This window comes from Lissotriton vulgaris, chromosome 9, assembly GCF_964263255.1.
Source record: "Lissotriton vulgaris chromosome 9, aLisVul1.2, whole genome shotgun sequence".
Lineage (NCBI taxonomy): Eukaryota > Metazoa > Chordata > Amphibia > Caudata > Salamandridae > Lissotriton > Lissotriton vulgaris.
The window spans coordinates 991,891,291-991,916,825 of record NC_141697.1 but is presented as its reverse complement, the minus strand read 5'-3'; the positions used below and the strand labels follow the sequence as shown (position 1 = coordinate 991,916,825).

Here is a 25,535-nt window from a genome sequence, read left to right as displayed (position 1 = left end):
AGAGAAGAGCGAGTGAAATGTTCCCTAAAGAGAGCCGAGAGGGGTCTACTTTTTAAAGTGGAATTCTGTTAGCCATTAAGGATTGTAGAAAAGAATGCTCTGTAAACACTTGTGGGAAGGATGATCATAAATAAATATACCAAGTTTTCTATCCTTGCTTTCAACTGATATTTAATCTGTTTGTAAGCCTTGCCAATGTGTAGGACGGATAATGGAAGCAGAAGGTGAGCTCGCACACTTTGTGCAAATGGGGATGCCAGGATTAATATCGAGGTCTCCTTACTTTAGAGCAGATCACTTTAGCCATCAAACCACATCAAAACAATGAAATAACTAGAACAATGCACAATTGTGCTTGCAGTCAGTAACTGCTCTCAGTGAAGGACTACTTTATTAGAACATAAATACAACGTGTTTTGGTTTATTCACTCTGGTTTTTCAGCAATATCTACCCTCCCCTCCATCCCATGTATTCCACCCACCCACCCACCCCCCAGGAATGAGGTAGCCATACTGGCTGCTTCCTGTGGCTACAGCTTGAAACAGTCAGGCGATTTTTGAAAATGTAGTTGTGCAAACACTGACTTGTAGTTAACAGTGAGGGGAAACCAAGGAAGGTGTGCCCTGCTGGCCCCAGGAGAGAAATGAAGATTAGAACCACTTCTCCCAGGCACACTTAGTCCACCCATTGGCACCAGCTCCGGGTTATGGGGCTCAGGGCTTGGAATAACGCATAGATTACCTTGTTCCTCCAGAAGTCCACTCCCACCTGCTAGCGGAGAGCATCTAAACTCTTGTGCATTTCTACAGATAATTAATGAAAAGTCACTTGGATGAACAGCAAGGCCATGTGGCAAATGAAAAAAAAATCCACAGGATCCGGTTAGACCTGGAGTTCCAGTGCAGCGAGTCATTGATGTGCGGCCCACACACACACTCACCCATGACACGTGCGCTTCAGCTGCGCAGAGCCCAGGCGTGGAGTGACGTTAGGGTGCTTCCCTGTTATTACATAAGCTGTTCCTCGCCCACAAGTGTACAGACAAAACAAAAACACGAACACCTCATCCGGCTTGTCACGTTGCGTTCCTCATGTGCAAAACTGAAAAGGAGTAGTGTTCGGAATAGGACGCGCAAAATGTTTCCAGTAGAAATCTGCCTGGTGCTCTGAATGGCCAAGCGGACAATGTTCACCTGCAGCAAGATTTGTGGGAAGGAACCTGCCAATGACATCCCTGACTGGCAGGGTCGTTCTCACCCCACCACTAGTCCCATTGGGCATCAAGCCTCCTCACTCGCACCTTCTGCTTGTAATGGTATTCCTTCAGATAGGCCTTTAGAGCACTAGGGATGGGCAGGCGCTCCATGCCATCGTAAGTGGTGCGGCTTGCTACTACAGCTCGGCAGAGGTGCTGTAGGCTGAATGGAAAGGTCCGGCCATTGGGGCTGGACAGCAGCGGCTCGAAGAACATGCAGGCATTTGGGTCTTTGTAGTGCTCCAGTAGGCCTGTCACAGTAGGGGCGTGGAAGACGCTGGGGTCATGGACATCAAAGCTAAAGTTGTGGTTCCACTGCTCAATGCGGGCATGAAGAGAGCGGCCATAGCGGCGGAAGCTGACTGAGAAGAGGTAGTCCTCCTGGGCTGAGTCCCGCAGCAAGAAGGTACCCTCTGGCTTGCCTTCCAATAGGGCTTCAGCTTCGTAGCGGTCCATCACCCCCCAGTAGCAGGGCAGGTTGGTGATTTGCAGCAGGTCAGGAACCAAGCAGTGGATGTAGTCAACCTGGGTGTGCGCCCGCAGCCCATCCTTTGGCTCCTGCCTTTCCATGGAGCTCTGCCTCTGGGGGCTAGACTCTGGTGCAGACTCCTCTTGGCCAGCCTGAAGAGTGGCTCGATTGTCTCCTGCCAGTTCATTCATGCCGTGCGCCAATTTAGGGCCCAGTTTGTAGAGAGGATTGATCTGAGCAGTCACCTCAAAAGTGTGGATCTGTGCATCGGGTGGTGGGTCCACACCCTGCTCAATGCTAATCCTCCTCCTCTCCCTCAGCCTGTCCTCTTCATCTTCCACCAGAGTGGGGCTCTCCGTCACAGCTCCTGCTTGCGATACTGGCACGGTGTGCTGCTTTATTAGGTGCCACTTCTGTGCTAAGTCTGAGCCAGCAGCAAAGGGACATTTATCCAGCATCAGCTCACTCAGGTGGATCTTGCGGTGAGAGGACGATAGATCAGGAGAGGGGCCATTGCTGCTGCTCTTGATGGGAAAGCACTGACCCACTGCATCCTGTATCTTCTGCCTCAGTGACCTGCTGGGAAGCTCAGAGTCAAGCTCCTGCAGTGAACCTCTGCTTTCTTCTCTAAAAGGCTGTCGGTCCCTCGCTGAGAGATCCCTGCCCTTCTCAGCACCCTTTCTTGGAGTCTTGTTCTTCTTGCTATGCCTGCTGCCCTCCTCCTTCCTCTCTTCAGACCGGCTCTGCCTGATTTTAGGTCTCGCCCCTCTGTTGTCTTTGTCTTGATCGCCAGCCCCGCTCGGTTGGGACATCTCTTGGCAGCCAGCCTGGTAATAAAGTCTAGGGAAGGCAGCGTCACCTGGTGATGCAGGCAGGGCGGGGAGCAGAATGTCAGAAGCAGTTTGGAACATTAGTCAGCGCCATCCCTGAACAGCTGGCATCCTCTAGAGCCCTCAGGAGCGGCTTCGTTTTGGCATCATCTACCGTCTGCAGGAGCTCTCCATGCCAGCAGTCCCTAGAAACAAACAAATATCAACACTGTTTGAAAACATGGCATGTCTCTAAAGAACTACCCGGCTCCCTCCCACAACTAATAACGTGAAGACAGTTCAGTTGAAGATGAAGTTAAATATATAAGCCGAAGCTTGTAGTAGATCCACTTCATTCCCTACATTTTAGCCATTGTTACATTTTTGCTATTGCTCTACGGCAGTGGTCATCATACTTTTTAATGCCACCCCCCTCCTCCAACACCCACTCACCCCGGGTGAAAAAATCATTGGGGCCCCCTCAACATTTTTTAGAATTACTCTATTACAGTGGTAATGTTTAAATATGTCTAGACTTATTTAAACATTGCAGTTAAGTTTTGTACCGTTTTTAAAATGCAATAAAATACATGAGTGGCAAACATATTTTTCTGATCAGGCAGGCCTTACTAACATGTAAAAGTATTCCCAGTGTGATTATCAGAAATAGGGGTGGACAGTTTGCAGATTATTTGGAGTCCCTTCCCTTTTGACACCTTCTTCCAGCCAGGATATAAATGGCAAAAGATGTTAGTGATGTCCTATTACAGAGCGGCTTACTGCCGCTCATTTTTCCCCACTGAAAACAAAGCACTGTTGTCAGCATAATGCTGTTTTTGGCCAGCGTCTCGTGCCCCCCCCCCCCCCCATCCCCGGATCCACTTAAGGCACCCTCTAGGGCACAGCTATCCAAACTTTTCATGTTGGTGACACACTTTTTGGATATAATAGTTTTGGGAGAAAGTAAGGCAGTGCGGCGAGCGAGCCCGAACCACCTAAGCACCATACGCAAACAGAAATCTACAGCATATCGCTCTGTACATAAGCATTTGTTTTCACTATAGATATGTACGTATCTTTGTGTACTACTTTGTATAAACATGTAAAATAATTATGTTGTTGAGAGAAAAATAACAATAATAAATAAATATCATCTTTGGTCTACATGTACCTACTTCCATTGTGCATCTATGTGCCTTCCATGTTCTGGATCTGTGTGTCTGTTACTTTTCTCCTGAAAAAGCCTCTCCAATGCACTACCCTATTTCTCATCCTGTGGCTCCTCTCAATATCTTTAATCTACATATAGTTACCTCCTTTATGCATCTATATACTTTCAATGTACTTATGAATCTATATATTTATCACTTTCTTCTAATTTAGCATTTCCAATGCATTACCCAATTTCTCATCCTATACTTCGTTCATTATATCTTCTAGCCCAAGCTTCTGACTCATCTCAAACTTCTTTTAACTACTATTTCCAATGCATTACCCTAGCTCTCATCCTATACATCTATCAATATATCCTCTACATCCACTCTCATTTATCCCAAACCCCATACCACTACTGTGATCGCCAAAATAACTCTTTTTTTAGACTCTCTCCCCCCAAAAAATCCTACACTCTTTTATCCCTCCACTATCCTTTTTAATCAAGATTAACAGACTAACATGTTCCCTTCTCAAATTCCATATTCAACTATACTAATTCCCCACGAATCCTTTATAGGGTTCCAGAGTAGAGTGCTACTCGCTAATAAAGAGTCTCAACACCCCATCAGGGTTACAAGTGCTATATAAATGCAAACCTTTTTCCTTTTCTACCCCTCCCCAACCCTTCTCAATCCAAATAACTGACGAACATATCCACCACTAAAATTACTCTCATGTTTCTTCGTACTAATTCAACACTAATCCGGATGGGTTCCAGAGTAGTGTGCTACTTGCGCTTCAAAACCCCATCAGGGTTAGCAAGCGCTATATAAATAAAAACCTCTTTCCCTCTTCTATCCTGCCACCCCCTTCTCTACCCAAATAACTGAATAACATACCCACTCCTCAAATTACTTCATATTTTACTATACTAATTTTCAACACTAATCCTTCATGGGTTCCAAAGTGGTGTGCTACTCGCCAGAAAAGCGCTTCAACACCCATCTAGAGGTGGGCACTGTGCTCCCTGTGACAATAGCGGCGAGTCAGGCTGCTTGAAGCTCACATAGCACTAGCCTCCTCCGGGTTCATGTTTACTTTGTTTATTGCTTTGGTGTGATTTTAAGACACTTGATGCTAATTTTAACTTGTTTAAACGCTACTTACTTGCTACTCTTCTTGCTCCTGACGCCGTTCCGCCGCAGCTGTGTGCCGATCGAGCGGAAGGTCTCTTCACGAGCAACACGCCCCACACCACTTCCTGCCTGCCACGCTCTCCACGCAGGTTAGCGTGCTAGTTGTTCCCTCTCTTTGGGGTATTTAAGATGGAGACTTGGCGGAAGCGCAGCGGACGAGCGCAGTGGGCGCGCCGAAGTTGCGCCAAAGTTAAGCCATCTGCGCCCGTCCGCGACCAGCGGCCACCCATTATGCCCATCGGATCATGTATTCCTCCGCGGATCTCCATGCCCTTCAACACTCTGGGCCCCTCCATTCCCGTGCTACTGGTGCCGCCCGGAAATGTGGTATTTTGACCTCTCAGGGCCCCTCTTTAGGTACACTTGCTTTGTACTTCCACGAATTGCAGTGATCTTTCTACTACTTCACCAGTCGTTAGGCCCCCTGAACCACACTCTCTGGCAATAGTCTACCTCAATACTCGCTCGCTGGTGAAGCATCGGATTGAGATATTTCAGCTGTTGGACGATAATAAAGTAGATATCCTTCTCCTTTCGGAGACTTGGTTAACTGATGACTCTACCCCGGACATCCTCGCTGCTATTCCCACAGGCTACTATATCCTACAATCTAATAGGGCACTCAGGAGAGCAGGAGGGGGTTTGCAGCTATTATTCGCTCTCAGCATAAGTTTACTACCCTTGAAACTTTTACTCTCCCTAAAACTGACATTCTCACTTTGAAATTTACCTCTTCTCGGTCTTCTTTTATTTGTGTCCTTGTCTATAGACCTCCTGACTATATGCCCCTTTTCTCCCAGCAGTTTGGCGACTTTGTCTCTCGGCTAACTATTAATTCCGGCAAAATTCTCATCATTGGCGATTTTAATTATTGGCCGTCAGATCCTCGTGAAAGCAGTCTCTCTGAAGAATTCACTGATCTCTTACTCTGTCTGAATTGCAATCAGTATATTACAATGGCCACTCATAGCAAAGGCCATACCCTTGATCAAGTTTGGACTGCCAATCTTGACATTTCCCTTCCTTCAGTGTATCCCTGCTCTTGGTCTGACCATTTTTTTATTTCTTTTCCCTCAATTTCACTCCGCCCATTCACCCTACTCTTACTACCAATTTTATCGCGAGTAACTGGAAACGAGCTGACCTCGCAGAATTCCATTCCATCCTAGCCATGACAGCCCCCAGGGACCTGACCTCGGCGTCTGCCCAGGCTGATGCCCTTGAGCAGTGGCTGGTACATGCTAGCAATATAGTGGCTCCGTTAAGAACCATTAAAACCAAACGCCCTCATGACGCTCAGCGGTGGTTCACTTAAGAACTGAAATTGGACAAACTTGCCCTCCGCCAAGCTGAGCGCCGTTGGAGGCGTAACTACGACCCTGCATCAAAAATTGCATATGTTGACCTATTAAAACAGTATAAAAAAAATCTATCTTACTGGCCAAAACCTCTTACTTTTCTCAGAAAATTCTGGATTCTGCCTCTAAGACTAAGGACATTTTTTCAATTGTTGAGGAACTTACCTTGCTAGACCGCGTTACTGTCCAACCCCAACCCACCCAAGCCCTCTGTGATTCCCTCAACTCATTTTTCATCGACAAAATTATCACCATTAAAAACAACATCCCTCTTCCTTCTTCTCCCACTCCTCCTTTCTTACCCCCTATGAACCCCTGTCGTTTTGATGTCCTACCTCCCATTTCCTCGATGGAGTTTATCTCCTTGCTACACACGGTGAGCTCTGGTTCCCCTAATGACTGCTTTCCCCCTCAAAACCTTAAAGCAGTCTTCCTGGCCTGTCCTGACCCCCCCGCTGGCACTTCTTAACAACTCGCTCGCCACAGGCACAGTCCCTGATTCTTTTAAACAGGCGGTTGTAGTTCCTATACTAAAAAAGCCTGGTGCGGATCCTTCTGTCCTGAGTAATTATCGGCCGATCTCCCTCCTCCCCTATCTGGGGAAAATTTTGGAGACCTATGTCACTCGCTGCCTCAGCGCATTCATTGAGGGTTCTTCCTTTTTGGATAACCAGCAAGCGGGCTTCAGACCAGCTCATTCTACCGAAGCAGTCATCGTGGCCGTGATGGATGTGCTAAGGCAAGGCACCGATAAGAACATTGCCCAGGCACTTGTTCTACTAGATTTGTCAGCCGCCTTTGACACGGTCGATCATGCTATTTTGATCGACCGTGTCAATAATGCGGGTATTCAGGGCATGGCTCTAACTTGGATCAGATCTTTTTTGCACCAGCGCTCCCAGTCAGTTCATCTGTCCACTTTCTCTGCCCCTTATTCCTCTCTTTCTTGTGGAGTCCCTCAGGGCTCTGCTCTTTCGCCTCTTTTATTTAATCTTTACATGCAACCTCTTATAGCTTCCCTCTGTCACACCGCGGTTACTATCTTTAATTATGCGGACGATTTACAGTTGATTTTCCCTGTTGATCCCTCTCCCTCCTCCTGTGCCAATTTCCAATCCACAATGCTTGCCATCTCTGAGTGGATGCATTTTAGTCAGCTGAAGCTTAATCCCAACAAGACGGAGTTAGTGTTGATAGGAGGGTTAGCCAACCCCTGGAACTCCAGCTTCTGGCCCCCCTCCCTCGGACCCCACCTTGCCCTGTCAATTCGGTGAAGAGCCTAGGCGTAATTATATGCAGCGATCTGTCTATGAGGCCTCAAATTAATGCTGTTACATCTTCCTGCTTTTTTAATCTACGCAGGATCTGCAAAATTCGTAGGTTCCTTACTACTGAAGCTCTCATTCTTGTCATCATGGCTCTTGTCACCTCCCGTATTGACTACGCTAACTCCCTCTATGTTGGGATACCTGCTTACCATCTCCACCGGCTGCAGCTGGTACAAAATCAGGCGGCCAGACTGGTCTTCCATCAGCCCAAACACCAACGCGTCTCGCCCCTGTTGAGGAGATTGCACTGGCTCCCAGTGGCATCTCGTTGCATGTTTAAACTGGGCTGCACTGTTTTTAAGGCTCTCATCGATCTTGCCCCTGCTTTCATCACTTCTAGCCTCAAGCGTCACATTCCCTCAAGAGATCTCCGGTCCACCTTTCACAACTTGCTAACTGTCCCAAGGTACAAACGCAAAAAGCATGGAGGCTTATGTTTCTCTTTTCTGGCCCCCACACTGTGGAATTCCCTCCCGATTTCACTCAGACTCTGCCCCAGTTATACTTGCTTCCGCAAACTACTTGAAACCCATCTCTTTCAATTAGCTTATGAATAACCCTGCTGTTCTGTTTCCCTGCAATTGTCTGTGAGCGCCATGAAACCGTCTGGTGATCGTGCGCGGTATAAATATTTTTAACATAACATAACATCAGTGGTAACAAAGTGCTATATGAATGCAAACCTTTCTTCCCCTTTTATCACTCCGCTATCCTTCTCACTCTAAATAATCTGACTAAATATCCACCACTGAAGTTACTTCATATTTCACCATATTAATTTACCACTTATCCTTTATGGGCTTGCTGAATAGCGTGGGTCAACAAGCGTTCTATAAATACAAACCTTTTTCCTCCTCTCTCCTTCTGCTATCATTCCAAATCCAAATGACTGACTAACCTATCCAACACATAATAATAATAATAATAATAATAATAATAATAATAATGACATTTGTAGAGCGCATGGTTACGCCTTCCCAGCGTGTCCCCGCGCTGTGGAGAAAGGACTGTCAGATATGAGCCACCGCCAGAGGCCGCCATCAAAACTAGTTGTTAAATAGATGAGTTTTAAGCAGTCGTCTGAACTTGGGTTCCGACCTCTCCAGCCTGAGGCCGACCGGAAGTTTATTCCAGTTTTGAGCGACTAAGAAGCGGAATGAACGACTGCCCATTCTAGCTTTCCTAATCTTAGGTACTGACAGCTGCCCAGTTCCCCCGGATCTCAGGGCCCTTCCTGGTTGATATCTGGTAACCAGATTCCTCAGATATGCAGGCGCCTTATCCCAGAGAATACGATGGCAGATAAGTAGGGCTTTGAACAAAACTCTTTTTTTTACTGGTAGCCAATGAAGAGGGTCAAGGGCCGGTTTAAACGCCGCCCTTCGTGGCAGCCTCAAGATTAGCCATGCTGCGGCGTTCTGTAGGAACCTGCAAGCGTCCTAAATTCTTTACAGACACACCCAGATACAGTACGTTTGCGTAATCAATACGCAATGTAATAAGGGCATGTGTCAGCGTCTGGCTAGGTTCCAGCGGGAGCAGGTCTAAGGTCTTGCGCAAGGTTTTTAATACGCCAAAACATTTACCCACAGCACGGCGGATCTGGCCATCATAAAAGAGGGCGGGGTCCACCCATACCACTAGATTCTTAGCTTCCGTTCAAGGCGTCGGGGTGCGGCCTAAACACTTTGGCCACCAGTCTGAGGTCCAGCTAGATCTGTCTCCACCTACCACCAGCACCTCGGTCTTGCCACCATTCAACTTTAGGTAGTTCTTGTTCATCCAGCAGGCCAATTGCTGCATGCATGTCTTAAAGTTGGATGCCTCGACCGAGGATGCCTGGGATAGGGAGATCAGCATCTGGATATCGTCTGCGTAGGAGACTAGCTCCACGCCAAACGCCTGTACCACCTCAGCCAATGGAGCCATATACAAGTTGAACAAGGTGGGGCTCAGGGCAGAGCCCTGAGGCACCCCCTGTTCCAGTGCGAAGTCCCTGGACTGAAATGTTCCTCTTCGAAACTGGAAACTGCGCCCCGTCAAGAAGGATTTCAGCCAGCCAAGAGCAGAACCCGAGACACCACCCCTGCTCAGACACTGTAGCAAGGTGTAATGTGCTACAGGGTTGAACGTTGCGCTGAGGTTTAACATAATCAGCGCCATGGTGTGTCCCGAGTCCACCCCCTGTCTAATGGTCTCCATGGCCCTTAATAGGGCGGTTTCTGTAGAATATCCCGCCCGAAAACCAGATTGAGAGGGGTGTAGGAGGCTGGCCTCGTTCAGAAATGCCATTAGCTGCTTGTTGACCACTTTCTCCGCTACCTTAGCCATGTATGGCAGAAGTGAGATGGGTCTTAAGTTCTCTAAAACATCATGACTAATGGTAGGTTTTTTTCTAATGGGCAGGACCACTGCTCTCTTCCAGCTTGCCGGTAGCGTCTGTGATTCAAAGGAAGTATCCAAAAGGTGCCCGATATACGGCTCCAGAATCTCCAGGCTCTCTCCCATGATCTTAGGTGGGGCAGGGTCTCTAGGGGATCCCGATTTAATAGTGAGGCAGATGCTGCTTAAGGTCTAAAGCGCTAACAGTCACCCGTGGGTACCTTGGAGCTCAGAGAAGATGTTTCTTTCAACCGCTGAGGCACCATTTCAGGATTAGCACTTGGGAAAGAGCCATGCATTTAGCAGCTTCCTAACATTCAAAGATTTTTCCAATCAAAGGTCTATTGGTAGGCTATTCTATCACCTTGCTGCAGCCACCGAAAAGAAAATTGATGTACCGCCCAGAGTACTTCTGGAAAACTGGGCAGAAGCATCAATTTCATTTTCTATGTGCGCGTAACTTCATCTTGGGCCATACAGCAAAAAACATTTATTTATTGTGTTACACTTACTTTCATACAGTGCTTTATCTATGAGACATACTGACTTAAATGTAATCCGGAAGCCAATGGAGTTTAGCTAGTCTATTAGAGACAGACTTCTTTTTGAAAAATATAGAGTAGACAGTCAAAAAGTAAATAGGGTATTCAACATTAAGCTCTAATATTCAATCTTAAAATATGGACATATGCTGCATTTCTTAGTGCAGTGCTTTATTTCAGAGGCATTTTCCGAAAATGCATATGACTCATTACTATGCGAGTCATTACATCGCGTGCCTTCACAACGGGGTGTTACCACGCAATGCGAGTCATTACATCGCGTGCCTTCACAACGGGGTGTTACCACGCAATGCCATTACTACGCAAGTCATTACATCGACTTGCAGTAGGTGGCGCGCTAACATTAGGAATGTATAATTTACTGTTCCAACTCCAGCCTACGCAACAGCAGGGAGGGTGTTGGAATAGTAAACTATACTATTCCTTATGTTAGCGTGCCATCTACTGCACGTCGATGTAATGACTTGCATGGTAACAACGCGGTCGTTGTAACAACTGTGTTGTAACAACCCGAATGTAAAGACACACTGCATAACTGTCGTGCTTGGATAACGTGTCTAGTACAGTATTGCTGCTAGCTACTGTTATGTGTTGTGCATGTGCCCTGGTGTGCTAAACTCTGTAAAAATGGCATTGTGAAATACAGAATTTACTTATTCTGATCTGAAGAGTATAGAAGGGCGTTTCTATTCGTGCGATAATACTGTGTGTTATAGATTGTGTGAAATAAGTACTGTGTCAGGCTTCATGCTCGACAGGCAAAAACATTACCAGAATATATGAATGATCTGGCTGTCGGTTCGTTTTACCTAAAAAGTCTGCATTAAAAACTATACAATAGATTTCTGTGGTGAGTTTTATTAGATAATGGTCTAGAATTTTAAAAAAAATACTGATTAGTTACACTGGGTCGAGGCAAATATATCCAAAAAGAATCACGTTTCTTTGGCATAAGGGGAGACTCAAACTTTCTCATGTTCAGTATAATCTAGCGCTCACATTCTTTACCAATTGTTAATTTGATTACCACTTTACCTGGTAAACCCAGCTAAACTGAGTTACAGTAATTTGGTCTGGGTGATATGACCATTTTCATTATGTGTCCGTTGCCAAATGTTAGGAAGATACAAGATCCTTTGCAAAAGCTGAAGTTGAAGGAAACAGGTCTTTGTCACTGCTTTTAGTTGCTCCCTCTTAGTCAGTCCTGAGCTAATCTGCACTCCCAGATTTTTACCCTTGTAAACAGGAATCACATTTCTGACCCCGAGTAGTTGGTCAGAATGCATGACTCCACAGTCATCCTTGTACATCAATAAAGCAGGCAAAAAGCCTCAAACATGGTTGAAGCCCTGCACGGTTTCATTATTTATCATTGCGGGAATCGGGTTTGTAGTTCTTTTAGGTTCTGGAAAAGCTCCAAGTACGTATGTGGAAAGGACACCGTACCTCCCGTAGCTAAGCGGCATCCTCGCGCGGGGAGGGGTCCGTCTAACATCGATGATGCCTTGTTCCCTCTCCATAGGACTTCTTCTCTATCTCTCCCACTGCAGGGTTGCCGAAACCCGAAACCGGAAGACCGACACCCGGATGCAGTTCAACCTGAACCCGGAAGTCCCGCCCCCGACTACATCCCGGAAGGTATAAAAACCAACGAACCTCAACGAAGGGCGTTCCAACCCGCGGACTTGTGGCAGGAGGCAGCAAGGAAGGAACCGGAGCTGAGAGAGAGAGACGAGGAGCCGGAGCTCCAACCGGAAGACGGGAGGAGGACGCCGACGGCGACGTGTGGTCTGAGGACTGGTGGAGTCCTCAGGAGGTTGCTGGAGAGCGGCCGCAACTCACCAGGGAGTTGCGGCGGGCCACGTGAGTAACCGTCATCCATCTCCGTGTGCCGTTTGTAGATAGTTGTAATTAAGTGTAAATAATATAGCGCTGCACCTACTAGAACACGAGAGCACTGTATATATAGTTATAGATAGGCCCCCACCTTCCTACACTTCGAGCACCCTGTCAACCCTTGGTCTTCCCTTCTATTCTTCGGCCTCTTTCACCTCCCCGTCATACCCGTCCCTCACTTTCCACTTTCTGTGTCTCCACCTCCTGGTGTCGGTGATAGTTGTACAGACCGAGAGGAGTGAAAGACTAACGGTCCTCTATTATCTTTTCTCTCGCCCCAAACCTCCGAGGCTCACCTGCAGAAGTCAAAGACCCACGACATTACGAAGAGGGAAGCTTTACCCTACCCGGAGGACATCAGACGAGCAGCCGGAGCCCTTCCTTTTCCCCACCGACCGGAAGACTTCTCTACCTCTGATTACCCCAGGAGAACTCCATCGATTACCTTTTGTTCAGAGACTTATATGCCATCCCTACCTGTATCTACAATAAAACTCGCTCAACATAGCGCACTATATCTGGCCTCCCCGCCTGTTATTCCGGCCCGCCGAATCCCACACCCCACAAGTGGTGTCAGAAGTGGGGTTTCCCGGAGGCATGGAGGCCGCAGTCAAGAAGCTGGCCGAAAGCCAGGAGCAGCTCGGACAAATGATGGAACGCTTCCTGAAGACCGCTGAGGACGACCGGGGCCAACTACACGACGTCCTGAAAGGGCAAGGGACTGCACAGGACCAGGCTCTAGGGAAGCTCACGGAGGCGATGGGACAGCAGAGGCCTCTGGCCCCATTACCATCGGTCGTTCTCCAGAAATATGTCGCGGGGGAGGACCCCGACTTTTTTTTCACAAATTTCGAAAGACTGGCTCAAGCCGCCAACTGGCCTGAAGATCGCTGGGGTCATTACTTGGGTCCGTTGCTGACCGGGGAGTTACAATCTGCGGCAAGTACGAGAGGGGCCCCAAGAAACTCCTCGGGCACTCTCATATCGCATTCAGGACCTGACATCCCGGTGGCTGAAAACTACTACGTCAACTAAGGAGGAGATAGTCTCTAAAATAAACCTAGAACAATTCCTCGCCTCCCTTCATCCGAGCACCCAAAAATGGGTGCGGCAGCATGCTCACCTGACGCTCGAACGAGCAGTCGAGATAGCCAGTGCCTACAGCAAAGCCCAAGAAGTTCAGAAGACCAAAGAAGAACACCTCCCTCGGAGCTCGCATGGAAGCCACATCCGACCCCCTCGACCACCCGCTCCCCGAAAAGCAGAACCTGCTCCTTTCGTTCCCTATCCGATGATGCCTCGACCAAACCCACCTGGACCCCAATGTTACCACTGCGGTGGTTTTGGACACATTGCCCGTCACTGCCCCCAGAAGGAGGAGCCTATGGAAATCGGGGTGACTCGGAATTATGTGTGTCTCACCGCGGGAACCTCTCCTCCACCGTTTAGGTGTCCTGTGAAAATCAACAACCAACCCCTTATGGCGTTGGCCGACACCGGATGTAGACACAGCGTAGTACGACCTCAAGACATGCCGAAACCCATCGGCCCTTTCACAGGATCAGTAGCCATCAAGTGCGTACATGGAGATACCAAAAGCTATCCCACAGCCCGAGTCACGGTACAAACCAGTACTGACCACGGAAGAACCCTGAATGTAGGACTGATCCCTAACTTGCCAGAACAAGCCACTCTGGGTAGTGATTATAGTGGTCTCCCCCTTCTCCTAAAAGACACTACCGACTCCTTGGAAAAATGGTGGAAGGAAGCCCCTTTTTCCCAAAACCACCCCTTAAGTCCCTCCCCCGAGAAGCAGACCAAAACCAAAAACCAAAAGAAAAAGGAAAGAAGGAGGTACACAGAAGCCTATCCAGTCCAAGAGGCACTGCATCCCTGGGAAACGGACCGTGAATTTAGAGCTGCACAGCAAGAAGATCCCATCCTGCAACACGCCTGGGGGCAGGCGCTTGACAACGAGGATCCGCTACATGTAGGTCCCTACTTCTTCCGTTCTAGGGGCCTATTGTATCGAAAAACAGACCCCCAGAAACCTTCACAGTTGGTTATTCCGGTTCCATTCCGGGATAAGGTATTGTTCCTTGCGCATAGCCATCTCCTGGGTGGCCACTTCGGGGAAGAGAAGACAGGACAGGCAATACTCGAAAAATTCTACTGGCCGGGAGTATATAGCCAAATCAAACAATATTGCAAGGAGTGTGCCATCTGTCAAAGGAATAGCCGCTACAGACCCCCAAGAGCACCCCTCCGGCCCCTCCCTCTCATCGACATACCCTTTTGCAGGGTAGGAATGGACCTTATCGGGCCCATGTTGCCCTCCAGGAGCGGCTGTAGATATGCTTTGGTGGTGGTGGACTATGCCACCCGCTTCCCGGAAGCTGTCCCTCTGAAACATCCCACCACCCAGAACATAGCGAAAGCCCTGGTATCTATCTTTTCTCGGGTAGGATTTCCCCGAGAAATTTTAACGGACCAAGGAACCCCGTTCGTGTCCGCCTTGATGCGTCAGGTATGCTCCCAGCTAGGTATCAAGCAGCTGAGAACCTCAGCGTACCACCCACAGACGGATGGGTTAGTGGAACGCTACAACGCCACCCTGAAAGCTACTCTGAAAAAGCTGTTGGAATTGGAAAGCAAGCGGTGGGAAGAGATGTTGCCCCTGGCACTGTTCGCTATCCGGTGCAAAACCCAAAGTAGCACCGGATATTCCCCATATGAACTATTGTATGGAAGACCTCCCAGAACCCTCCTGGATATGGCCCGCGAGGCGTGGGAGGCAGAACCGGATCGTACCCGGCCCCTTCCCGAGTACGTGGAAAAGCAACACATGGAAAAGGCCCAAACGTCCCAAAAACAACAGTACGATAAGGGAGCCAAGAAGAGGGTCTTGGCTGTTGGCGATCTGGTGTTGTTGCTACTGCCCTCCTCTGACCACAAGCTCCTAGGGCAATGGCAGGGTCCATTCACCGTCCTTCGTCAGGTGACCCCCGTCACCTACGAAGTAGAGACCGAGCCCACCAGAGGAGTTAGGCAGATCTACCACATCAATCTCTTAAAGAAGTGGGAGGGGCCCCGACCTGCCTTATCTAGTGAACCGGTGCGTAACCCCTTGTCCTTTGAGGGTTGCATAGACCCGGATCTACCCCCGTCATTGACAGAAGAACTAAAGACCATGTTGTCCCCGGTACAGAATGTCTTCTCCTCCCTGCCAGGACGTACAACCCTAGTGGAACACGCCATCCAAACCGATCCAGGGGTAACTGTAAGACAACGGCCCTATCGGGTCCCGGAAGCACGCAGAAACGTCATAAAGAAGGAAACAGAACAGATGTTGCAGATGGGCATTATCGAGCCGTCGGTTAGCAGCTGGAACTCACCAATAGTACTGGTCCCCAAACCCGACGGCTCGGTACGGTTCTGTATAGACTTTCGAGCAGTAAACAAAGTCTCGCGATTTGATTCCTACCCCCTTCCACGGGTTGATGAGATGGTGGAAAGAATAGGAGCCGCAAAATACATCAGCACGCTCGACTTATGCAAGGGATACTGGCAGATACCCCTGAAGGAGGATGACAAAAGAAAGACTGCCTTCTCTACCCCTGAGGGCTTGTTCCAGTTCAGAGTGATGCCTTTCGGCCTACACGGAGCCCCCGCCACTTTTCAGAGGGCCATGAACATGGTCCTACAGCCTCACTCCCTCTATGCTGGGGCTTATTTGGATGATATAGTGATCCACAGCAATACCTGGGACCAACATTTGGGGCACCTCCGAGCGGTGGTGGCCGCTCTTGGCAACAGTGGGTTTACTATAAACCCGGCCAAAACCACCTTGGCCGCCCAAAGTGTCAAATACCTGGGCTATCTTTTAGGGGAAGGTCTCATCCGACCCCAAGACAACAAGATAGAGGCCATCCGTTCCATACCCTTCCCTCAGACCAAAACAGAACTCAGGGCCTTTCTGGGGCTTCTGGGGTATTACAGACGGTTCATACCGAACTTTTCTCAAACAGCTGTCCCCCTGACAGATCTGCTGAAGAAAAGTACCAAGACGGATGAGGCCTTAAGACATCCCTCAGTACCCTTGCTGCAGGCCTTCGAAGCATTAAAACAGGCCTTAGTATCCAGACCAGTCCTTGTAAGCCCTGACTATAGCCAACCATTCATCCTCCAAACAGACGCCTCCGATCAGGGGTTGGGGGCCGTCCTGTCCCAGAGAGATCCCAGTGGGAATGAAAGGCCCATTCTGTATATAAGCAGGAAGCTCTACCCCAGAGAAATGAACTATGCCTGTGTAGAGAAGGAGGCACTAGCTATAAAGTGGGCAGTGGACAGTCTCCGTTATTATCTAGAGGGGAGGGAATTCGTGCTCTACACGGACCATGCCCCTCTGGCGTGGATGGCCCGCAACCGAGGCCACAACGACAGGGTCCTTAGGTGGTTCCTTTCCCTTCAGCCCTATAGGTTCACAACCGAACATAGGAAAGGGGCGGAACAGGGGAATGCGGATTACCTCTCTCGCTTTCCCTGTTCTTCCACCCCTACAAGAAAGACAGCTAGGGAAAGGGGATGTGGAAAGGACACCGTACCTCCCGTAGCTAAGCGGCATCCTCGCGCGGGGAGGGGTCCGTCTAACATCGATGATGCCTTGTTCCCTCTCCATAGGACTTCTTCTCTATCTCTCCCACTGCAGGGTTGCCGAAACCCGAAACCGGAAGACCGACACCCGGATGCAGTTCAACCTGAACCCGGAAGTCCCGCCCCCGACTACATCCCGGAAGGTATAAAAACCAACGAACCTCAACGAAGGGCGTTCCAACCCGCGGACTTGTGGCAGGAGGCAGCAAGGAAGGAACCGGAGCTGAGAGAGAGAGACGAGGAGCCGGAGCTCCAACCGGAAGACGTGGAGGAGGACGGCGACGGCGACGTGTGGTCTGAGGACTGGTGGAGTCCTCAGGAGGTTGCTGGAGAGCGGCCGCAACTCACCAGGGAGTTGCGGCGGGCCACGTGAGTAACCGTCATCCATCTCCGTGTGCCGTTTGTAGATAGTTGTAATTAAGTGTAAATAATATAGCGCTGCACCTACTAGAACACGAGAGCACTGTATATATAGTTATAGATAGGCCCCCACCTTCCTACACTTCGAGCACCCTGTCAACCCTTGGTCTTCCCTTCTATTCTTCGGCCTCTTTCACCTCCCCGTCATACCCGTCCCTCACTTTCCACTTTCTGTGTCTCCACCTCCTGGTGTCGGTGATAGTTGTACAGACCGAGAGGAGTGAAAGACTAACGGTCCTCTATTATCTTTTCTCTCGCCCCAAACCTCCGAGGCTCACCTGCAGAAGTCAAAGACCCATGACATTACGAAGAGGGAAGCTTTACCCTACCCGGAGGACATCAGACGAGCAGCCGGAGCCCTTCCTTTTCCCCACCGACCGGAAGACTTCTCTACCTCTGATTACCCCAGGAGAACTCCATCGATTACCTTTTGTTCAGACTTATATGCCATCCCTACCTGTATCTACAATAAAACTCGCTCAACATAGCGCACTATATCTGGCCTCCCCGCCTGTTATTCCGGCCCGCCGAATCCCACACCCCACAACGTATATACCCTAAAAAATACAGTTGCACACATTACCCATTCTTAGAGAATCTGACCTATTTGTGAATGTGTTTCTTCATGGAGAATCTATATAGTGTATATATATAATTTTTTATTATCAACGATCGGTGTTATTGACATCTTCATAAATAAGTTGGGGCAAGTCCTCAAAGAAACAATATTTTGCGCGGAGGCGGATCCTACAGCCATGATGTGGTGGTGCAGAAACCTGCGGGGTAGTGCTAGTCATGTACTAAGATGTGTTTCCCAGGAACAAATCCAAATGCATCCAATTATTCTGAGACAAAGAGACTGCCCACCCTAGACCAAGCAACATGATGGTTTATATGGACCTACTTTGGTGCCAATGCAACAGGATGGTACTATGAGAGTACAGTTCAGTCCCCAGGGGTTAGAAATGTTTGCCATGTGTAGTAAATATTTGGCAAATGTTACCCCCAACATTAAATGTTTGCCTCAAGCTCCCCTTATTCATCTATGGAAATAATAAAATTGGTGATGAAGGAAGCACAGGATTGAACAGGATGTGGGCAGTGTCAGAAAATTCTAGAACATCCACCTTTTGGAGCATTCGCCTACTCCTTAGGGAAAATAAACTGCTTTTGAGATCCAAACGATGAGGCATTAGAGCCATGGATTAGAAGTGATTAAGGCCACAATGGAAAGGAAGTAGCCCTAAATTCAGAATACAATGAGAGAATACAGTCAGGCCTGATTAGAACGGGCAGTCGGAAGACCAGGAAACCAAGATTAAAGGACCATGGCATTCAGGCCAAATTTAGAATACCATGAGTATATGACATTGTGACCATGGTTAAAGAGATTTAGAGTAAGAATATATTAACTTGAACACAAATTAGGCTGGAGGACTTTTGCCATGAGTACATAACTTTGCGAGACTTTTAATGAAAAGCAATGCAACACACCTAGAGTTCCCACACATAGTTAAAGCTACCATCTATCTTGTCCTGGACTACGCTAATTATGTTTTTCATGACTAAACGTTGTCAACTATGAGAATACTAAGAATTCAGAAAGCTGCCCCCAGGCTCCTCCTACATGTAAAGTCACAAGTACACATCTCTCATGATTTTGAGGGTGCTACAATGGTTACCCATTGCAAGAAGATCCTCTTGTAATCTGCTTCTTATCACACACTAAGCAATAAATGGAAAAGGACCACTCCTCATCAGGAAGAAAACTGACAAATACATAAAACAAAAGGAACCTACGCTCAAGAATGGCTCCTCTCCTCATAATTCCTACATACGAGAAATAAACACGGGAATAACATCTTTCTCTAATGGTGAAAATCAATGCAACACACCTAGGATTCCCACACATGGTTAAATCTAAAGCTACCATCTCTCTTGTCCGGGACTACGCTAATGGTATTTTTCATGGCTAAACTTTGTCAACGATGAGAATACTAAGAACTCAGAAAGCTGCCCCCAGGCTCCTACTACATGTAAAGTTACAAGTACACATCTCTCGTGATTTTGAGTGTGCTACAGTGGTTACCCATTGCAAGAAGATCCTCTTTTAATCTGCTTTGTATCACACACTAGGCAATAAATGGCAAAGGACCACTCTTCATCGGGATCAAAACTGACAAATACACAAAACAAAAGGAACCTACGCTCAAGAATGGCTCCTCCCTCATAATTCCTACATACAAGAAAAAAAAAAATGGGAATAACATCTTTCTCTGTTCAAGCAACCAAACTAGGAATTCTCTATCCTCAAACATAAGATCCACAGACATCCATCTCAACTACAGAAGAATAGTCAAGAGCTGGCTCTTTCCCACATGACGACTATATTTACAACTCTAGAATACACAACAGTATACTCAGACATGACAAACCACTTTTCACAGTATGGTTTAGAGTTGTCATTAAACAAGGACACATCATTGCACTTTGAACTATGCCTTCTGCTTTGAGGAGAAGCACACATGACCACTACTTACAAAAAAAAAAAAAAAAACGTACAACTTCCCCATTTCAATTCCATTACTATCATTCTATCCCTATTCCAACTACTCACCCTTTTTTATCCATTCCTAGCATTCTATCCTTACTCCAAACTCTACTAGACATGCATCAAGAGCCCAAACTTAACCCAACTAATGCAGAAGAAAACAAAAAATCCTAACTACTAAAAGTGGGTTTTGCAGTAGTGTACCAATCGCCCAAAAAAATGCTTAAATGCATCGCAGGGTTTGGAAGTACTATATAAATATATTTACTATTACAATCCAGTAAAACTTTATTAAAAAACAAGAGAGTTCAGGGACACTTGAAAAATGCTTACGTTTTTCAACATATGTTCATCTCATGAAGTATAAAATTGGAATCCTGGATTGACAATTCTGATCCGTAAGCCGTATGTGCCTATGGCCACCATTAACTTCAAATTAGTGATATGAAAACAAACCTTCTGTGTAGCCATTGTACCAGGAACTTAGGTCACTCAAGCAAGTGACAGTAAACATGTTCCAAATGATCAATATCCAATGAAAGTCCATATAAGTACTAGTATTGTAAATATCCTGAAAACTTGACTGGCTAATATTCTATTCCGGTATGCGAAGCCCAGGCCTAATTACAAAAATCCATTAAATCAAATAACTTCAGGCTCTATCATTTGAAGATATAGTGATGTGAAAAAGAAAAGTTGAACCACGTAAGAAGCTTTGGTTTGCCATATTAAGATGTACCTGAACTTTATTTAATCCTCACCAAATCAACAGTAGATACATCTAATTTCATGTGACACAAATGTTACTTTTTCATTACTTAATAAACAAATGTGCCTGCATTCAGCACCCTTGTCTGAAAAAAAAAGAGAACTCTGCGAGTCCATTTAGCAGCAATAACTTCAAATAAACATTTCCTATCTTCTAGAATTTATCAGTCTCTCAGATAAACTGGGAGAATTCTGGCACACTTAAAGTGTCGAACCTCTAAAATGCTTAAGGATAACAGATGATGCACAGCTCTCTTTGGATCTCCCAAAATTATCGCTGTGGGTTAGAAAGCTAGACTTTAACGTGGCAATTCCAAAATTATAATTAGCTTTTTCAGCCATTCAATCATGAATAATGTATGTTTTGGGTCATTATAAGGGCCAATGGAACTATGCGTCAGGAGAGGGCCAAATTATTCAGCAAGGAAAGCCACATTATGCGGCATAATGCAGCACATTTTGCAATAGTATTACTTCATTATTTTGTCATCTTTAAACTTCGTAACACTGTCTGGGCATTGGATGAACCTCATTGGTACCAGTTTAATATCAAAATATTGCAATAAGCAACACAAAGTTGAGCAGTCAAGGTTTGCAAATGGTATTCAATTGTGCAACAACACGTGCCGCTGTATATTTAGTAAATTTTGAACAGTTTGAGCTAGAAAGAAAACATTTTTTATTAAAATCTGCAGATCATGTGGCAGCTGATGGATTATGTGGCAAAACTATAATTATGCGAAATTGCGGTGTCCTCTCAATCTCATAATTACAGTGGCCCTGGTGATTATTGTGCTGCAAAATCCACTTTAGCTGATGGACAGATGATCTCACAATTCCTCTAGTGTGTGCTGGTATACAAAGGAACTCATGAAGGACTCAATGATTGTGATGTTTAAGATTATGTAGATGCGAAGTAGGCCCAAATCACCCTTTCTCAATCATGCTTGACAAAACCAAACCCAACAGACCTCTTCAAGCGCCTCATGATCTTTTACAAAGAATCAATGCTAAGCGCATTGGCCCATCATCACCCCAGAAGAAACTACAGCCACCATGAAGTCCAGCCACTCAGGGACCCCCATCGAACCCATGCCCCTACCACGCCTACTCCAGAGAACATCAACCTATCGGCACCATGCTCACACCCATTCTAAAATGCTTCCACCTCTTGAGCGACTTTCCCAGATGTTTGGAAACATGCAACTGTCCTCCCAATGCTGAAGAAACCCTCTGCAGACTCTTCAATGCTCGCCAACTATCAATGCTCACAACTACAGACTGTTATCCCTGCTACCTACCATTCCTGGCCAAGGTCTTAGAGAAAATCATCAACAGACACCTCATCTAAAATCTCAATGACCACCAACTACTTGACACCACTCAGTATTGTTTCAGACCCAACCACAGCATGGAAACTGCTTTGTCACTACCATGATGGCACACGTATGACTCTGGACTGAGGACTCTCTCCTCCTGAAACTCTCTGCAGCATTTGACACAGCCTTCGACCCTAACCTCATCCAACACCTACACAACATCGAAATCTAAGGACACGCACTCCAACGAATCTGCTCCTTCCTGGGGGTATGGACCTAGTCAGTCAGCATTGATTATCACCAGACCGCCGATTTCTTCGTTCTGCTGCATACTGCGCTTTGACTTCATCAAACCAGCTACAAGATTACTAGAATTTTGCTGACACCACGGCTCTTTGCCAAGACGGATCTCTACCATTACAGGCATTACACACAAGCCATTCCATGGGAGCCTAGCCCAACTATTACTCCCCACGCCTTGAGAAAGTACCAGGCCTGCGTGCCAAGAGGGGGCGAAACATGTGTTGCTGTATCCTATATGCACTTTGGTTCCGACTTTGGAACCCTAAAGATCTGAAAAATAAAGAAACATATTGCACTAACCCAGGATTATAGACTCATTGGATAGATTGGAACTACAAAATGATGCATTACACACTGATCCTCCCAGAGCCAAATACTCTTCAAAGTATACATGATTCCTTAAGCCAGCAACAACCGCTATCACAATATCAACGTCCTCTCCGATGCCAACGATCCACAACTCATTCTCTCCCTCACGGAGAAGACACCCAGATCAAGTTCAATGCCTGCACGACTGAAATTACTCACTGGAAGAAGACCAACTGGTAAAGCTAAACACCGACAAGACTGAAATCATGATCATCGGGAAGAGCAAATCACAGTGGGACTCAACCTGGTGGACCCCCACCACCCATGCCAAGAAAATCTGAATCATGGACAGTAAACTAGACATGACTGCCCAAGTCAATGCTGTCACCGCCTCATGTTTCCGTACTCTGAAGATGCTGAGGAAGATTTTCAAATGGCTCCGATCAAGTACCCGGAACACCATCACGCAAACCCCTTTCACAAGAAAGCTGGAGTATGGGAACACCCTCTATGCCTGGATCAAGAAAAAAACTCACCAGAATGCTTTAGACCATTCAGAACTCGCCAGCTGGATTCACTCTCAAACACCCATGCCACACTCACACCACACCTGTAGAAGCTCCACTGGCTTCCCATTCACAAATCAGCATAATTCAGACTCCTCAGCCACACTTTCGAGGCACTACATAACACTGGTCCAGCCTACCTCAACAATCGCATCAGCTTTCACAAACATTCCGGACACATCCCATGTCCAGACTCCTACTTACACAAATCCCATGCATATGAAAAAGCAGATCAGGCAGTCCAGACTTTTTCTACATTTCTTCTAAAGCATGGGAAGACTTGCCACTACACATAAGATCCTCCTCCGCACTCCTTCAATTCTGCAAGAAGCTGAAGACCTGGCTTTTCGAGTAGTGCTACCAGGCCCTAGATGTGCCTAGATTCACACCAGCTCTGAGCCAGGATACCTTCCCGGGTGACAGTGTGCTCTACAAATCTGCATAACATAAAATATGCAGGTCTACTTTTATTGCCAATTCATCCTCGGATGAAGAAAGGGCATCTACATTCTGGATGTTTGTACAGTGTTGTTTTGTTCAATTTGTTACAAGCAGTGGCTCTAAGTTTAGAATAGAGATGTCCAAATAGTCTGACTTTTCTGCATCTTCTAGATAGTTGAGCTACACCGTTTAGTCCTCTTCCTCCCATTGAGATATTCATGCTCAGGACTTAAAGCCAATATAAAATCCCCTGGACCTAGCTGTAAAACAGTCGTCCACCGTGGCTATGTATCCCATGATCTGAAACTCTTTTGGCGTGGATCATTCTGGTTCTCATGATTACCCTACCTCGTACTTTCAACTGTTCGTTGAAGTAAGGGGACTGGATCTCAGAATCAAACACATTTATCATCAAGGCAACTCCAGTATTCCATAATTCTGTCCTAAGTCCTCCCCTAAAAATATAAAGGATGTAATGCTGAGAGTCGTCAACACCTGGCAGATGAGTAGCTTACTTCGGGGTTATGCGAGTCCTGGCTTGAACTTAAAACCAAGTTTTCAAGGATACGACGAATGTTTCAGTCCTATTATTTTAGGAAACAAATATGCTCGCACATTTGTGAAGTATAGGACAGAAGGAGACTGAAAATCTGAGGCACTTTACTGTTCGTGGTCGCCGTGCTTAGATCCAACCCTTTTGTGCATTTTTCCTAAGGTAATGACACAAAATCACAAATAACAGAGTGCCCAGCGCTCAAAACATGAACTGTCCGTTATCACCCAACAGTAAACAATATATGTCTAAAATGTGTTCCCACTAGTCATGACATCTGCGAGGTGCTCAGGGTGTCAGAGGCTGATCGTGGTCGCTGCTTACCGATCACTATTACTATAAACGGTCACTTAAGCAAGAACGGTGACCATCTGCCCGTACTTACACAGACCGTCCCCGAATTCAGACTCATGTCCGTACTCCTTTGCTGCTCTTCCAACGGATGTAATTTGTTCGTAATGGTAGCTCTTCCGGATCGCATAACAACCAATCCCTCTGTTGAACATATTCTGAGGGTCATTCAGGGAGTGGAAGGTTCTGCAAATGTGTCAGGTGACCTAGAATTGGAGCATTGAGGACACCGTTAGCCAATCCCAGTGCGTCATACAGACTACCGAAGTGCTGATTGGCTGTGCAATCTCATGAGCCTTTGGCCGATCGTTACTCTTAAAGTCGGCGGGAACCGCCCGGCTTGGCGTAAGGCGGATTTAGTCGTTGTTTCCAAGCGGTGGGTTTATAGGCTCGGACTGAGCGTTGGGTGTTGACAGTATGTTTCGAACCGGGCAGACTTCGTTATGCTAGTCTGGTTCTAACACCACCAGCCGTTCTTTATTGGAGGTTGGAGGAAGGGCAGTGCGGAGTAGTCTCCGGTGATGCCAGTGAGTTTAGCTTTAAGTAGGACGAGTTCTTCGTGTTTCAGATCTGTTGGTAATCGAAACAGCTCCTGTTAGGCTCTACAGAGTCCCTAAATCTTCAATAAATCGGGAGTCTTCCACCTTTTTGTTGATTTTTTTTTAATTTACAATTTTATATTGTATTGCATTATATAGCACTTACTACTCCTGGTTGGGCGTCAAAGCACTTTTTCGGCAAGTAGCACGCTACTCCTGAACCCATGAAGGATTAGTGTTGAATTAGTATAGTGAAATAGGAAAGTAATTTGAGTGGTGGATATGTTGGTTATTTGGATTCTGAATGATAGGGGAGGGATAGAAGAGGGTTTCATGTTTGCATTTATATA

At 46.8% G+C, this 25,535-nt stretch overlaps 1 protein-coding gene across 1 annotated transcript; it reads right to left on the bottom strand.

The window, feature by feature from the left end:
* Nucleotides 1-1,115: 1,115 nt before the first annotated feature.
* LOC147692691 (suppressor of cytokine signaling 5-like) lies at nucleotides 1,116-24,816 on the bottom strand. The gene is made up of 2 exons (XM_086938869.1): nucleotides 24,681-24,816; nucleotides 1,116-2,740 (listed from the first exon to the last, which is right to left on the bottom strand). Exon 2 carries the CDS (start codon nucleotides 2,634-2,636, stop codon nucleotides 1,266-1,268), a length of 1,371 nt encoding a protein of 456 aa, XP_086794995.1. The 5' UTR covers nucleotides 2,637-2,740; nucleotides 24,681-24,816; the 3' UTR covers nucleotides 1,116-1,265.
* Nucleotides 24,817-25,535: the final 719 nt, after the last annotated feature.

What these genes read in the sequence shown, in the direction of transcription:
- LOC147692691 (XM_086938869.1), bottom strand. Translation starts at nt 2,636, where the DNA reads ATGTTCCAAACTGCTTCTGACATTCTGCTCCCCGCCCTGCCTGCATCA.